Source organism: Callorhinchus milii, unplaced genomic scaffold, assembly GCF_018977255.1.
Source record: "Callorhinchus milii isolate IMCB2004 unplaced genomic scaffold, IMCB_Cmil_1.0 Scaffold21, whole genome shotgun sequence".
Lineage (NCBI taxonomy): Eukaryota > Metazoa > Chordata > Chondrichthyes > Chimaeriformes > Callorhinchidae > Callorhinchus > Callorhinchus milii.
In genome coordinates, this window is record NW_024704762.1 from 206,804 (window position 1) to 219,528 (window position 12,725).

Here is a 12,725-nt window from a genome sequence, read left to right on the forward strand (position 1 = left end):
ACATTTGTAAATTTTACAAAATTACATTTACAATCCCAATGCCTTTCACTTCGGGATGACCTCTCAAGGTACTTAATACTCCTGGCTTGGCACCTAAGCTGGGGCTGGGTAAGGAGAGGATAGAAGCATGGTCAAAGAGGCAGTAGATCTTGAGACAAACCTTGAATGAGGAGAAAGAAGGAGCTAGTTGGAGGGACTTTCGGATGGAGTTTCAGAGAGTGGGAAATAGGGTCAGACTCTAGATGGTGGGGGATGTGGAGAAAATCGGTGCTCATTGAGTGAAGGGAGAGATTGGGTGGATATGCTTTAAGAAGGTCACAGAGAGGTAGGAGGGCATGATCGTGGAGGGATTTAAAGGTTAGAAGAAAAATCTTGTATTTAAAGAATAAAAGGTAGTCAAAGGTAGGGTGGGTCCAATTAAGGACCAAAGAGGAATCTTCTTGTGGAGGCAGAGGGCATGGATGACGTACTGAGTACTGATGACATGTACTTTGCATCTGTCTTCCCAAAAGAAGAAGATGCAGCCAATTCCACAGAGGAGAGGGTAGAGAATTTGGATAAGATAAGAATAAACCGAGAGGAGGGACTAAAAAGGTTGTCAGTGTTCAAGGTAGATAAGTCACCCGGTCCGGACGGGATGCATCCTCGGTTACTGAGGGAAGTAAGGGTGGAAATAATGGAGGCTTTGGCCACAATCTTTCAATCCTCCTTGGATACCGGGATGGTGCCAGAGGACTGGAAGGTTGCAAATGTTACTTCCCTGCACAAAAAGGGGGCAGAAGGATAAACCAGGGAACTGCAGGCCAGTCAGCCTAATGTCAGTAGTAGGGATCCATGACAAAATACATTTTTACTTTTCAATGAAGGCAGTGCAGTTGGTGTAGTTTATATGGATTTTCAAAAGGCGTTTGATAAAGTGCCACTTAAGAGGCTTGTAAGCAAAATCGAAGCCCACGGTATTAAAGGGACAGTGGCAGCAGGTACAGAACTGGGAGACAGAGAGCAGAGAGTGGTGGTGAATGGTTGTTTTTCTGACTGGAGGGAAGTGCAGTGGTGTCCCCCAGGGGTCGGTATTGGGACCACTGCTGTTTATGATCTATATAAATGACTTGGACTGGGGTATAGGGAGGACAATTTCCAAGTTTGCAGATGATACTAAGTTAGGAAAAGTAGTAAACAGTGAGGAGGAGAGTAGCAGACGGCAAATGGACATAGACAGACTGGTAACATGGGCAGACACGTGGCAGATGACGTTTAATGTGGAGAAATGTGAAGTGATGCAATTTGGGAGGAAGAATGAGGAGAGGCAATATAAGCTGATGGGACAGAGAGACCTGAGGGTCATATAGTAAATCTTTGAAGGTGGCGGACAGGCAGATAAAGCTGTTAAAAAGCCTATGGGATACCAGGCCTTATAAATAGGGGCATAGAATACAACAGTCAGGAAGTTATGATGAACCTTTATCTAAAACACTGGTGAGGCCTCAGTGAGAGACTCTTTTCAGTTCTGGACCCCACACTTGAGGAAGGATGTCAAGGCATTGGAGAGGGTGCAAAGGAGATTTACCAGAATGGTACCAGGAATGAGGGCTTCAGTGATCAGGAGATGCGAGAGAAGCGAGGGTTATTCTCCTGGGAGCAGAGAAGGTTAAGAGGAGACTTAATGGAAGTTTTCAAAATAATGAGGGGATTCGATAGGGTGAACAAAGAGAAACTATTCCCACTGGTGGGTGGGTCGGTAACCCGAGGACACCGATTCAAAACAGTTGTTAAAAGAACCAGAGTGGAGGTGAGGAGAAATATTTTCACACAGCGAGTTGTTGGGATCTGCAATGCATTGCCTGAAAGGCCGGTGGAAGCCGATTTGATAACAACTTTTAAGAGAGAAGTAGGTAACTATTTGGGGAGGGTTATGAGGAGAGAGCGGGGGAGTGGGGTTGTCCTGGAAGCTCTTTTCAATGAGTTGGAACAGACACGATGGGCCAAATGGCCTCCTTCTGTGCTGTATAATTTTATGATTCTATGATTTATCTGCTGGGGGATGGGGAGTCAGGATGTGGATGGGGCGATAGGTTCACAGAGCCTAGTGCGGGAAAAGATACAAGCTGCAGCAAACTGGATAATCTGCACCTTGTGTAGGGAAGAACTTGTTAGTCTGGAGAACAGAACGTTAACATAGTCAAGCCTGGATGTGGTAAATGTATGGATGAGGATCTTGATAGCCTGGGGTATAGGTAATGGCAGAGACTGGCGATATTTCGGAAGTGGGGTTTAAACAACAACAACAGATTGCATTTATCTAGCACCTTTCACATCGAAGGATGTTCCAAAGCACTGGACAGTGAAAGGCTTGCACATGTTCTGGGGACTGGAATCGAGAGCGGGGTAGGGAAAAGGGGGGGAGGGGGAGGTGGGAAGATGAACAAAGGCACAATCGAAGATGAAGGTTTTGAGGCAGGTCACAATAATAATCTGCCTTTTGCGAGCAGGGAGTTAGTGTAGTTGAGCCAAGGTGTAATGAAGGCGTGGATGAGAGTCTCAGCAATATTGGCGATATTGCGGAGGTGGCGGAAGGACAAACAGGTCGTACAGTACAATACAAAATTATATTTGTAAAGCGTCTTTCACATCGGGAAGACGTCCCAAGGCGCTGAACAGTCAGTTTAGGGTTGAGGGTTAGGATCAGGGAGGGTGAAGGGCAGAGAGGGTACGACGGTGGCTGAAGGCACGGCTTGAGTCATGCTTTGCAGGAGGCAAGGGAGGGAGCGAGGTGAAGGAAATGTGGGATGGTGTTCCAGAGGGAGGGTAGGGGTAGAGGCTGAAGGCTAGATCGCTCATGGGGCAGGCCGGGCGGTGGAGGAGGATAGAGTTGCCCATAATGTCAAAGGCAGTAGAGAGGTTGAGGAGGAGAGGAGACAGAGGGAGCCCTGGTCACAGATGGGCAGAATGTCATTTGTCACCTTGACCAGGGCGGTTTCTGTGCTGTGGGCAGAATGGAAACCTGAATGGAGGGGTTTGTAAAGGGAGTCGCAGGAGAGAAAGGAGTGAAGCTGGGAAGCAACAACTCTTTCAAGGACTTTGAAAAGGTTGGAAAATGGGGCGGTAGTTAGTGAGCAGGGATGGGTCCAGGGAAGGTTTTGTTAGGATAGAGGTGATGACAGCTGTTTTTAGGGGTATGGGAATGGTGCCAGTTAACAGGACGAGGTCTGAGAGAAAAGGGGTGAGGAGGTGGAGCTGGGAGGTAAGGAGAGGGTTAGGGATGCAGTTGAGGAAACAGGTGGTGGACTTCATGCGGGTTATAGTACTGGTGAGAGAGGAAGCACGAATGTGGCATTTAAAGGACAGTTGGTCAAACAAGACACAAACAATCCGTACTGGCTCAGTGAGGTGAGTGTATATCCATGAATGACGATGCTGTCAGTGCCTGAGGTGTTTAGGCGTTGATGGACCAATCAGGAGGGCCTTGGTCTTCTCGACATTTAACTGGAGAAAGTTTGCTCTCATCCATGACTTGATGTCTGACTGGCAGTCTGTGAGAACAGCAGTGGTCCTGGAGTCCAGGGTGGAGGCAGAGATAGAAATAGAGTTGGGTTGCATCCGCGTATTGGAAGTTGTATGCCTGTGGATGATATTACTGAGCAGAAGCATGTAAATATCGAAAAGGAGAGGACCAAAGACAGAGTCCTGGGGAACGCTGCATGTGACAGAGGAGAAGCCACTGGTGGCTGCAAATTGGAGACAACAACAACAACAAGATTCCATTTATTGAGCGCCTTTCACGTCGGGAGGACGTCCCAAGGCGCTGCATAGTTGGGTCAGGACCCGAGCAAGGGGGAGGGGGAGGGTGAGGGGAGGGAAGGGAGGGAGCGAGGAGGGGAAAATGGTCAGGGTGAGGGGAGGGAAGGGAGGGAGCGAGGAGGGGGTAGAGAGTCGAGAGGGGAGCTGAAGGCACGGTCAAAGAGAAAGGCCTTGAGACCGGCCTTGAAGGAGGAAAGGGAGGAAGCGGCGAAGGCACTGGGGGATAGAGTTCCAGAGCCTCGGGGCTGAGAGGCTGAAGGCCCGGCCACCGATGGTAGGGCGGTTGGGGCGGGGGATGTGGAGCAGACCGGAGCCAGAGGAACGGAGGGTACGGGCAGGTAGGTAGGGGGATAGTAGGTCGGAGAGGTAGGAGGGAGCGAGGCCGTGAATGGCCTTGTAGGTGAGGGTGAGGATCTTGAATTCGATCCTCTGGGGGATGGGGAGCCAGTGGAGGCGAGCGAGGGTGAGGGCGAGGGTGAGGGCGAGGACGAGGGTGGGAGTGATGTGGTCGCGGTGTCTGGTGCGGGACAGTACATGAGCTGCAGATTTCTGAATGACCTGCAGTGTGGAGGGAGGGCCGGGAAGGCCGGCGAGGAGAGAGTTCCCATAGTCCGGCCTTGAGGTGATAAAGGCGTTGACCAGAGTTTCAGCCGCGTGAGGGGTGAGGTAGTGCCGTAGTCTGGCGACATTCCGGAGGTGATGGAAGGCGGTGCCAGTTGTGGCGCAGATATGAGGGAGAAAGGACAGCTCAGGGTCGAACAGAAACCCGAGGTTCCTGACCGGCTTTTGAGAGGTGGAGAGTGAGGCCTTGGGAGACCATGGGAAAGGTAAACTATTAATGACAGTCAATATAGATTTTTAAAGGCAAATCATGTCGGACAAACTTGATAGAGTTCTTCGATGAAATAACGAAGAGGGTTGATGAAGGTAGTGCAGTTGATGTGGTGTATATGGACTTTCATTGAAAGTAGTTTGATAAAGTACCAAATAATAGACTAGTTAGCAAAATTGAAACCCATGGGATTAAGGGAACAGTGGCAAGATGGATACATAACTGCCTGGGAGACAGAAAGCAAAAGGTAGTGCTGAACAGTTGTTTTTCTGACTGGAGGGTAGTATACAGTGGTGTCACCCAGGAGTTGGTATTAGGACCACAGCTCTTTTTGGTATACAGTGGAATCCGCTTTAGCCGGATGAATCAGGGTAGGGGTTTTGTCCCGATTTATTCGGCGTCTGGTAAAAAAAAGTTCTTACCTTTCTCTTCTCTTCTTGCTCAGCTGAGCGTCTCCTCTCTACCATTCCAGTGCTATTCCCATTGAGTGGGAAGGGGACCAATTAGCGGCAGCTCCTGGAGGTGTCAATCACTTCAGAGACCCCGTTAATTTGTCCCATACCCGACCATCGAATGCAGCCACTGCCCCACCCAGAGACCCTGTGAATGGATGGAGTCCACTGTCAATCAATCGCAATTTGACTCCTCCCATTCCCCCTCTTGTTTATTCCCCGTTCCTCCGCCCCCTCACTGACTGATAGTCTGTAACTGCTTGTGAATGGCTAGAATCCACTGTCATTTGCAATGTGACTCCTCCTATCTCCATCCCGGAGCCACTCGTGGCTGAAAGGAGCCGCTCGGCACACAGAGTCATACTGCTGAGAGAGAGAGCAGGGAGTGAGAGCAGAGAGGGAGGAAGTGAGTAAGAGACAGCATGAGGGAGAGGGGAAACAGAGATGAAAAGTGAGGGCAGCCGTGACCAGCGCGGCATTTTGCCTGGAATAATGGATTTTTCTCTGAATTAACACCATAACTAAAACAGGCAAGAATACAAAAGAATCAGGACCGGGCATTTCATCCAATTTACCCAGCATCTGGGGTTAACCAGCGTTCGGCTAAAGCGGATTCCACTGTATGCTAATGACCTGGATTTGGGTACAGGGAGGACAATTTAAAGTTTGCAGATGACACAAAACTTGGATTTGCTGGAGTAGAGATGGTCCGGGAGGTGACGGAGGTGTTGAGGATAGCAGAGAGGGAGTTGTGTAGGAAGGTGATATCATTACGGGAGTTCGGATGGCTCTAGAGGATAGAAGTGGTTGGGTGGCAAGATGTCAGATGGAAGGGTTAAAGGAGATTAAATAATGGGTAATGATGAGGTCGAGGGGCTGACTATGGGTGTGAGTGATGAAGTTAATGTGGAGGGAGAGGTTGTGGGAGGAGAGGAGGAAGGGAAAGTCAGCGGAAATATAGCAAGAAGGAATGAAGTGGAGTTTGAAGTCGCCAAGGATGAAGAGGTTTTTCACAACAGAGGCTGAGGGAAGATAGCAGAGTGGAGGTGGTGTCTGTGAGGAACGTGGGGATAGTTTGGGGGGATGATAGATGAGGAGGATTTTAAAGGAAGCATTGGAGGGATGAAAAAGAGGATTGTTGGGAGTCAAACAAAACACTGAGTACCAGTCTGTGCATCTCTGTACTTGCCATGCTGCCAATGCCTGAGGTGCGGGGGTGCTGATGAGAGCCAGCTTGAGAGCTAAGCTAGAGAACATCTGTTTTGTCAACATTCAACTGGAGAAAATTAGAGCTTGTCCAGAGTTGATGTCCAACAGGTAATCGGTCAGAACAGTAGTGGTCCTTACGTGCCTACGGTCATCTTCCCACTCCCTCTTCCCCTGGATCGGTGTCAGACTCCACCACTGTCAAACACTCCGGGATGCCACCCGCGACACGGGCGCTACATAAATGCAAGTTGTTATTGTTGTGGAGTCAAGAGTAGAGACAGAGAGATGGAATTGGGTTTCTGTGTATCGTGGATTCCTGTAGCTTAGAGATTAGAACACATCGCAAGCGAAAGGACCTGGGTTTGATTCCTGGGCAGGGCGAGTTTCCTTACTCCACGCGCCTTTGTTTACCTAGCAGTAAGTAGGAACCTAGTTGTTAGTCGATTGGCGGATCACTTTTCCAAGGTAATAATCCCTTGAAACCGGCCCTGACCCTAAAAATAATAATAATTTGACCACTCAATCCACGACTGTTTGTGGGGCACCGTGTTTCACCCACAAAATATAGTCAATTCACTTTACAGTATATTCTGTGAAGCGCTTTGAGATGTTTCAACAACGTGATAAGGAGCTATATCAAATGTAAGGATTATTATTTGTTATTATTATTTCATCCGCAAACATGTGGAAGTTAACCCTATGCCTTCGGACAAGGTCGTGGTTTGTGAAGGCTTTATTGGAGAGGGAGCAGAAATGCAAGTGGTGAGCTGATGAAGGCGGGCTTGGGATGGAGAGTAGGGAGGGTTTTAGGCTCTGGGGAAGAATTGTCGTGGAGGGTGGTAGGGAGTTTGGAAGGGTAAGGATGTGAATGAGGGAAGGGGTGTTTGCCTTTTGGAGGGGGCGATGGTGGTTGTGTTGGGGAGAGTAGGCGGTGGGGCAGTTGGGATTGCTGCTTTGGGACAACCACGGAGGATGCCCAGGCTGGAGCAGAGGGACACAGTGATGGGGTCCAGGAGAGAGAGAAGGTGAGGAGGGCGTTGGGAGAGAAGGACTGATTGGCAGTAGCGAAGGATGGAGAGTGGAAGGAGGAGCATTTTCGGGGGTGGGGGGGCATTCGGGGCGGCAGCCAAAACACTCACACGGAGACCGGCAGCAAAGTGTACAGTGGGTCATGGTCAGCATACAGGCATGGCGGAGCTAGGGGGAGACAGCACGGAGGGGAGACAGAGGATGGGCACTCATGGCTATGTTTGGAACTTTTGGTGCCTCCTCACCTCAGGTACTGACAGCATCACCATCCATGGCTGCACACTCCACCTCACTGAGCCAGTCTGGAACCTTGGTGTCTTGTTTGACCCTCAACTGTCCTTTCTACCCACATCTGTGGCATGACCCGCTCTGCCTTCCCCACCTCTGCAACATTGCCCGGTTCTGCCACAGCCTCTCTCCTCAAGCTGCTAAACCCTCAGCCACTCATTCATCACATCTAGGTTCATCTACCTGCTTGTCGAACTTCCCAATTCTTCCCTGCAGAAACAGCAGATTGTGGTCCGAGTTGGTTTTGTTGGTGATGGTGAGGTCCGAAACACTGGGTAATCATCAGATCAAGTGGGTGGCCATGGATGTGGGTGGCAGAGTGGATGTAGAGGGAGAGGTTGTGAGAGGAAAGAGGATAAACCAGCGGAGATGGAGCAAGAGGCGGTGAAGTGCAGGTTGGAGTCGCCAAGAATCAGGAGACACTCAGAACAGAGGCAGAGAGAGTGGAGATGTCAGAGAGGAAGGTGGGGGAGTCTTTGGGGGCTGGGGATAAAGACAATTTTGAGGGGAAGATTGGAGGGATGGTAAAGGATAAGGGCCTCGGAGGGGAAGGAGGCCGAGGAGTAAGGGGATAGGCCAATTAGGGACTTGGAGATGAGAGCCACACCACCACGGCAGTTAGGTTGTGGGGTATTGTGGAAGGTGTAGCCAAGTGTGGCCTCAGTCAGGGGGTAGGTGTCACCTGGGGTGATCCAGGTTTCTGTGAGGGTGAGGATATCAATGTCTCCATCAACGATGATATCACTCTCAGTCTTGAATATGTTCAAGGACTGAGCATCCACAACTTTTGGGGTAGAGAATTCCATGAATTCACTACCCTCTGAGTAAAGAAGTGTTTCCTCAACTCTGTTCGAAAGAGCTGGAGCTTAATCTTAAGACTGTGACCCCTAGTTATAGATTATCCTACCGGGGAAACAGTCTCACACTGTCTACTCTGTCAAGCCCCATAAGAATCTTATATGTCTCTATAAGATCACCCCTAATTCTTCTATATTCTAGAGAATATAGGCCTAGTTTACTCAACCTCTCCTCATAGGTCAACCCCCTCCTCCCAGGAACTAACCTAGTGAATCTACGCTGCACCCCCTTTAAGGCGAGTATATCCTTTCTTGAATAATGAGACCAAAACTGCACACAATATTCTAGGTGCGGTCTCTTGTCTTTCCTACTCTTGTATTCTAACCCTTTTGCAATAAATGCCAACATGCCATTAGCCTTCCTAGTTGCTTGTTGTACCCGCATACTAACTTTCTGTGGTTGGTGTACAAGGACACCCTCTGAACACTAACAGTGTCTAGTCTCTCCCCCTTTAGAACATAATCTGCTTTTCTGTTTTTACTACCTAGGTGAATAACTTCACACTTCCCCACATTATGTTCCATCTGCCACCTACTCGCCCACTCCCCCAGCCTATCTATATCCGTTTGCAATCTTTATGTGTCATCCTCAGAGCTTACTCTCCCACCTAGCTTAGTATCATTTACGAATTTAGATATTTTAAGTTCTATGTCTTCGTCTAGATCATTGATATAGATTGTAAATAGTTGAGGCCCAAGCACTGATCCTTGTGGCACTCCACTAGTCACATCCTGCCAATCTGAGAAGGACCCGTTTATCCCTACTCTCTGTTTTCTTCCCGTTAGCCACTCTTCGATCCATGCTAATATATTGCCTTTAATTTCATAGTCCTAATCTTGTGTCGCAGCTTTTTATGTGGCACCTTGTCGAATGCCTTCTGAAAATCTAAATAAATCACATCCTACCTATCTAACCTGCTAATTACATCCTCAAAAAACTCTAAAAGATTTGTTAAGCATGCCTTCCCTTTTGTAAAGCCATGTTGACTTTGCCTAATCATGTTATCGTCCTCTTAAGTATCCCACTACGATCTCCCTAATTAAGAATTCTAGAATTTTCCCTACCTTCGATGTCAGACTGACTGGTCTATAGTTCCCCATCTCTCTCCCACCCTTCTTAAATAGTGGTGTTACGTTTGCTATCTTCCAATCAATGGGAACCGTTCCAGAATCCAGGGACTTTTGAAAGTTGGGACAGTTGGCAGAGGAATGTGCGAGGGGGTGGGGTGGGAGGATTGATAGGGAGGGTGGGAATGACTATGAGGTTTGCTTATGAGGACAATGGGCAGAGTAGTGTGGGATTAGTTGGACCTCGTGCATGTTTGAAGTCAGCTGAGTGTGTTTGAGAAGTCCAGACAGGAGGTGACAGAAGCATGGATGGGGTATCGACAGCATTTGACATAAGGCTTGGGGTGGAGGTGGGTAATGTGATTGAAGTGAAGGTAAGCAGACTTGGTCAGGAACTGAGTATGAGGTGGGAAGGACAGCTGAAGATTGAACCAGGCACCAAGATCGCGCGTGTGCTGGTTCAATGAGTGAACTGTGTTGAGACTGAAAGTGTAAAGTCTAAGCCTTGTGCATTGTTTTACAGAGAGGAACGGGTTACATCAAATTTTCCTCAGTACAACGCTGGACATGTTCACCTACATCGCTACCAGCTGGTTCCACCCAGACTGCACTTGGTTTCCATGGCAGCGCCCTCTATTCCTGTGGTAAGAAGCAAATTTCTTCTGGTGGAATGAATTCACATTTGTTACCTTGCACTTTGGATTTTCAGATTGCTCAATTTCTAATTGTATGAACATTGTGTAATCAAAATAAGCTTTGATTTTATACATCAGCAACATTTCCAGCTAAGGTTAATTGTTCCTTTATTCAATGTATTGTATTTCACCATTTTTTTAATCCATGACAGATTTTTGCACCATAAACATCTTTATTTCTGCAAATTTTTGAGAATATTATTGTACTTAATACTAGTTTGGAAGGAAATGGGCATGACAGCATTCGGGGGGAGGAAGGCATGACAACAAGTGAGTGGGGAGCAGCAGTGCTCAACGTCAAATATAAGGATTAGAGTATTATTATTTGATTATGTTCAGGTTGCGGAAATGAATGGATGAGTCCGTTTCTGCCTGTGTTTGTCCTGATGTGTGTGTTTATCTCTCACTGAGATCATGAGGACGTCTCCAGGAGTGTTCTGCCCATTTTTTTTCTACTCTTTTTCATCAGTTATTGCGGACTTGGTTCTTTGATCTCAAAGCAGATTTTGTCTTAAAAGAATCATAGAATCTTACAGCACAGAAGGAGACCGTTCGACCCAACGTGCCTGTGCCTGCTCTTTGAAAGTTAACCAACTAGTCCCACTCCCCGCTATTAACCCTTAGTCCTGCACATTTTTGCTTTTTAAGTACCTATCCAATCCAGCTATTATCTAATCTGCTCCCAGTGATTGGTCTACCTTTCCAAAACTGCCAATGAGTCAGACTGGCCGTGATGTCATCAGCAGTGAGCTGGAATACTGCAGACCCACCTTTGCTCAAGAACCAGACTCAAGACCATCACAGTACCAAACAGATTCCATTACCAAACATGTCACCTTGGAGCCAGTTCAGCTCCAGTACCTGCCCCCAAGGAGGATAGTCACGACTTGGACGTTTGAAATCCGACAAACATGGGTTTGAACCCTCATTGGGTGGATGGCAGGTGCGGGGAACGCCCTGCGAGCTTCTCGACGGGCAACACATCTCAGCATGAAATAGGTGAGAGAATTGGCACCATCTTCCTTGTCCACAGCTCAGGCAGCCCTTTCCACTGAGCGATGGTTCCACCAGTTAGAGGTTTTCTGTTTAAACAGCACTGCTGGCCTCTTTGCAGCCAAACAAGGTGGATTCCAAGCACAGGATGTACAAATTGTGTGTCACAAACTCAGACTCCAGGTAACGCCTTCCAGCACCTGTCACCCCAAGTTTCAGAGTTTCCTCATCAGCTATCTGGTGGGCATGTGCCTTCAGCTTGGTGAGAGGACCTTTAAGGACAGCTTGTGACGTGCCAGTCATCTTGATGTTCTCGAGGTCCAAGTCTAATGCTTACTTAGCAGCAGCTGCTCAATTCAGGTCCTCATGTGAAGGGCCTTGTCAATAGACGTGCGCGCCGTGAAGCCGCATCCAGGGTCCTCAGGGATAGGTCACCGTAACTAGAGCCCTCCATCTCTGTAGCCGCTTCCCCTGTTTGTCACAAATCCACCTCACTGCTTGGTCTTCGACTTTGTAGATGGGTCGCAGGAAGCCTCTCTGCTGAACCACAGTAGATCAGCTCCATAAAGGAGGACAGGTTTTGTAAACCACAAGTTTTACCTGCATTTTTTTATTGTGGTTGTTCAGGATAGTGTCTAGGCAGAAGTTGGTGTCAAAAGTGGCAGATAGGCATGGAGGCAGAGGAAATCCTGGTCACAGGGATCAAGGGCATTATTGGTGACCGATAATGGCTGTTTCAGTGTTGTGGGCAGGTGATGACAGTGGTTTTGAAGGGGAGCGGAATAATGAGAGGTTCATGAGAAGGAGCGGGGGGCAGAGGGGGCAGGTCGAGCCAGATTTGGTGATGGATTGTGAAGAGAGTTTTGTGTCATTTACGTCAAATGTACAGCATTGGGATTTTTTAAAACATTTTTTTGAATCATACAGCACAGAAGGAGGCCATTCGGCCCATCATGTCTGTGCCAGCTCTTTGAAAAATCAATCCCACTAACACGCGCTCTCCCCATAGCCCTGCAAAATTGTCCTCCCCAAATAATTATCTACTTCTCATAAAAGTTGTTATTGAATCGGCTTCCACCAGCCTTTCAGGTGATGCATTCCAGGGAGTTCTGTCGAAGGCATAACCTTCCATTCCTTTCTCCCTCATGTACTTATCTAGCTTTCCCTTGAATACATCTATGCTATGGAATAATAATATTCCTTGCATTTGACACAGTGCCTTATCACATCTTCGAGACGTCTCAAAGCGCTTCACGGAATATACTGTAAAGTGAATTGACTGTATATTTTATACAGTCGACCACGCTATCCTCCTTCACCGCTTGTCCTCCCACCTCAACCTTCAAGGCCCTGTCCTTGAGTGGTTTAGGTCGTACCTCTCCCGTCTTCATTTTGTTTCCACAAACGGCTTTTCCTCCACCCCCCGCACTGTCTCGTGTGGTGTCCCTCAGGGCTCTGTCCTTGGTCCCCTCCTCTTCACCCTCTATATGCTTCCCCTGTGGTG

General features: G+C 48.2%; 1 protein-coding gene across 1 annotated transcript in view; it reads left to right on the plus strand.

Moving 5' to 3' along the window:
• LOC103184529 (E3 ubiquitin-protein ligase Arkadia-like) overlaps positions 1–12,725 on the plus strand; it is a 94,998-nt gene that overhangs the window by 61,014 nt on the left and 21,259 nt on the right. The window contains exon 10 of the mRNA XM_042342827.1: positions 10,057–10,177. Within this exon, the coding sequence (XP_042198761.1) occupies positions 10,057–10,177 (121 nt within the window). The remainder of the gene's footprint in view (positions 1–10,056; positions 10,178–12,725) is intronic.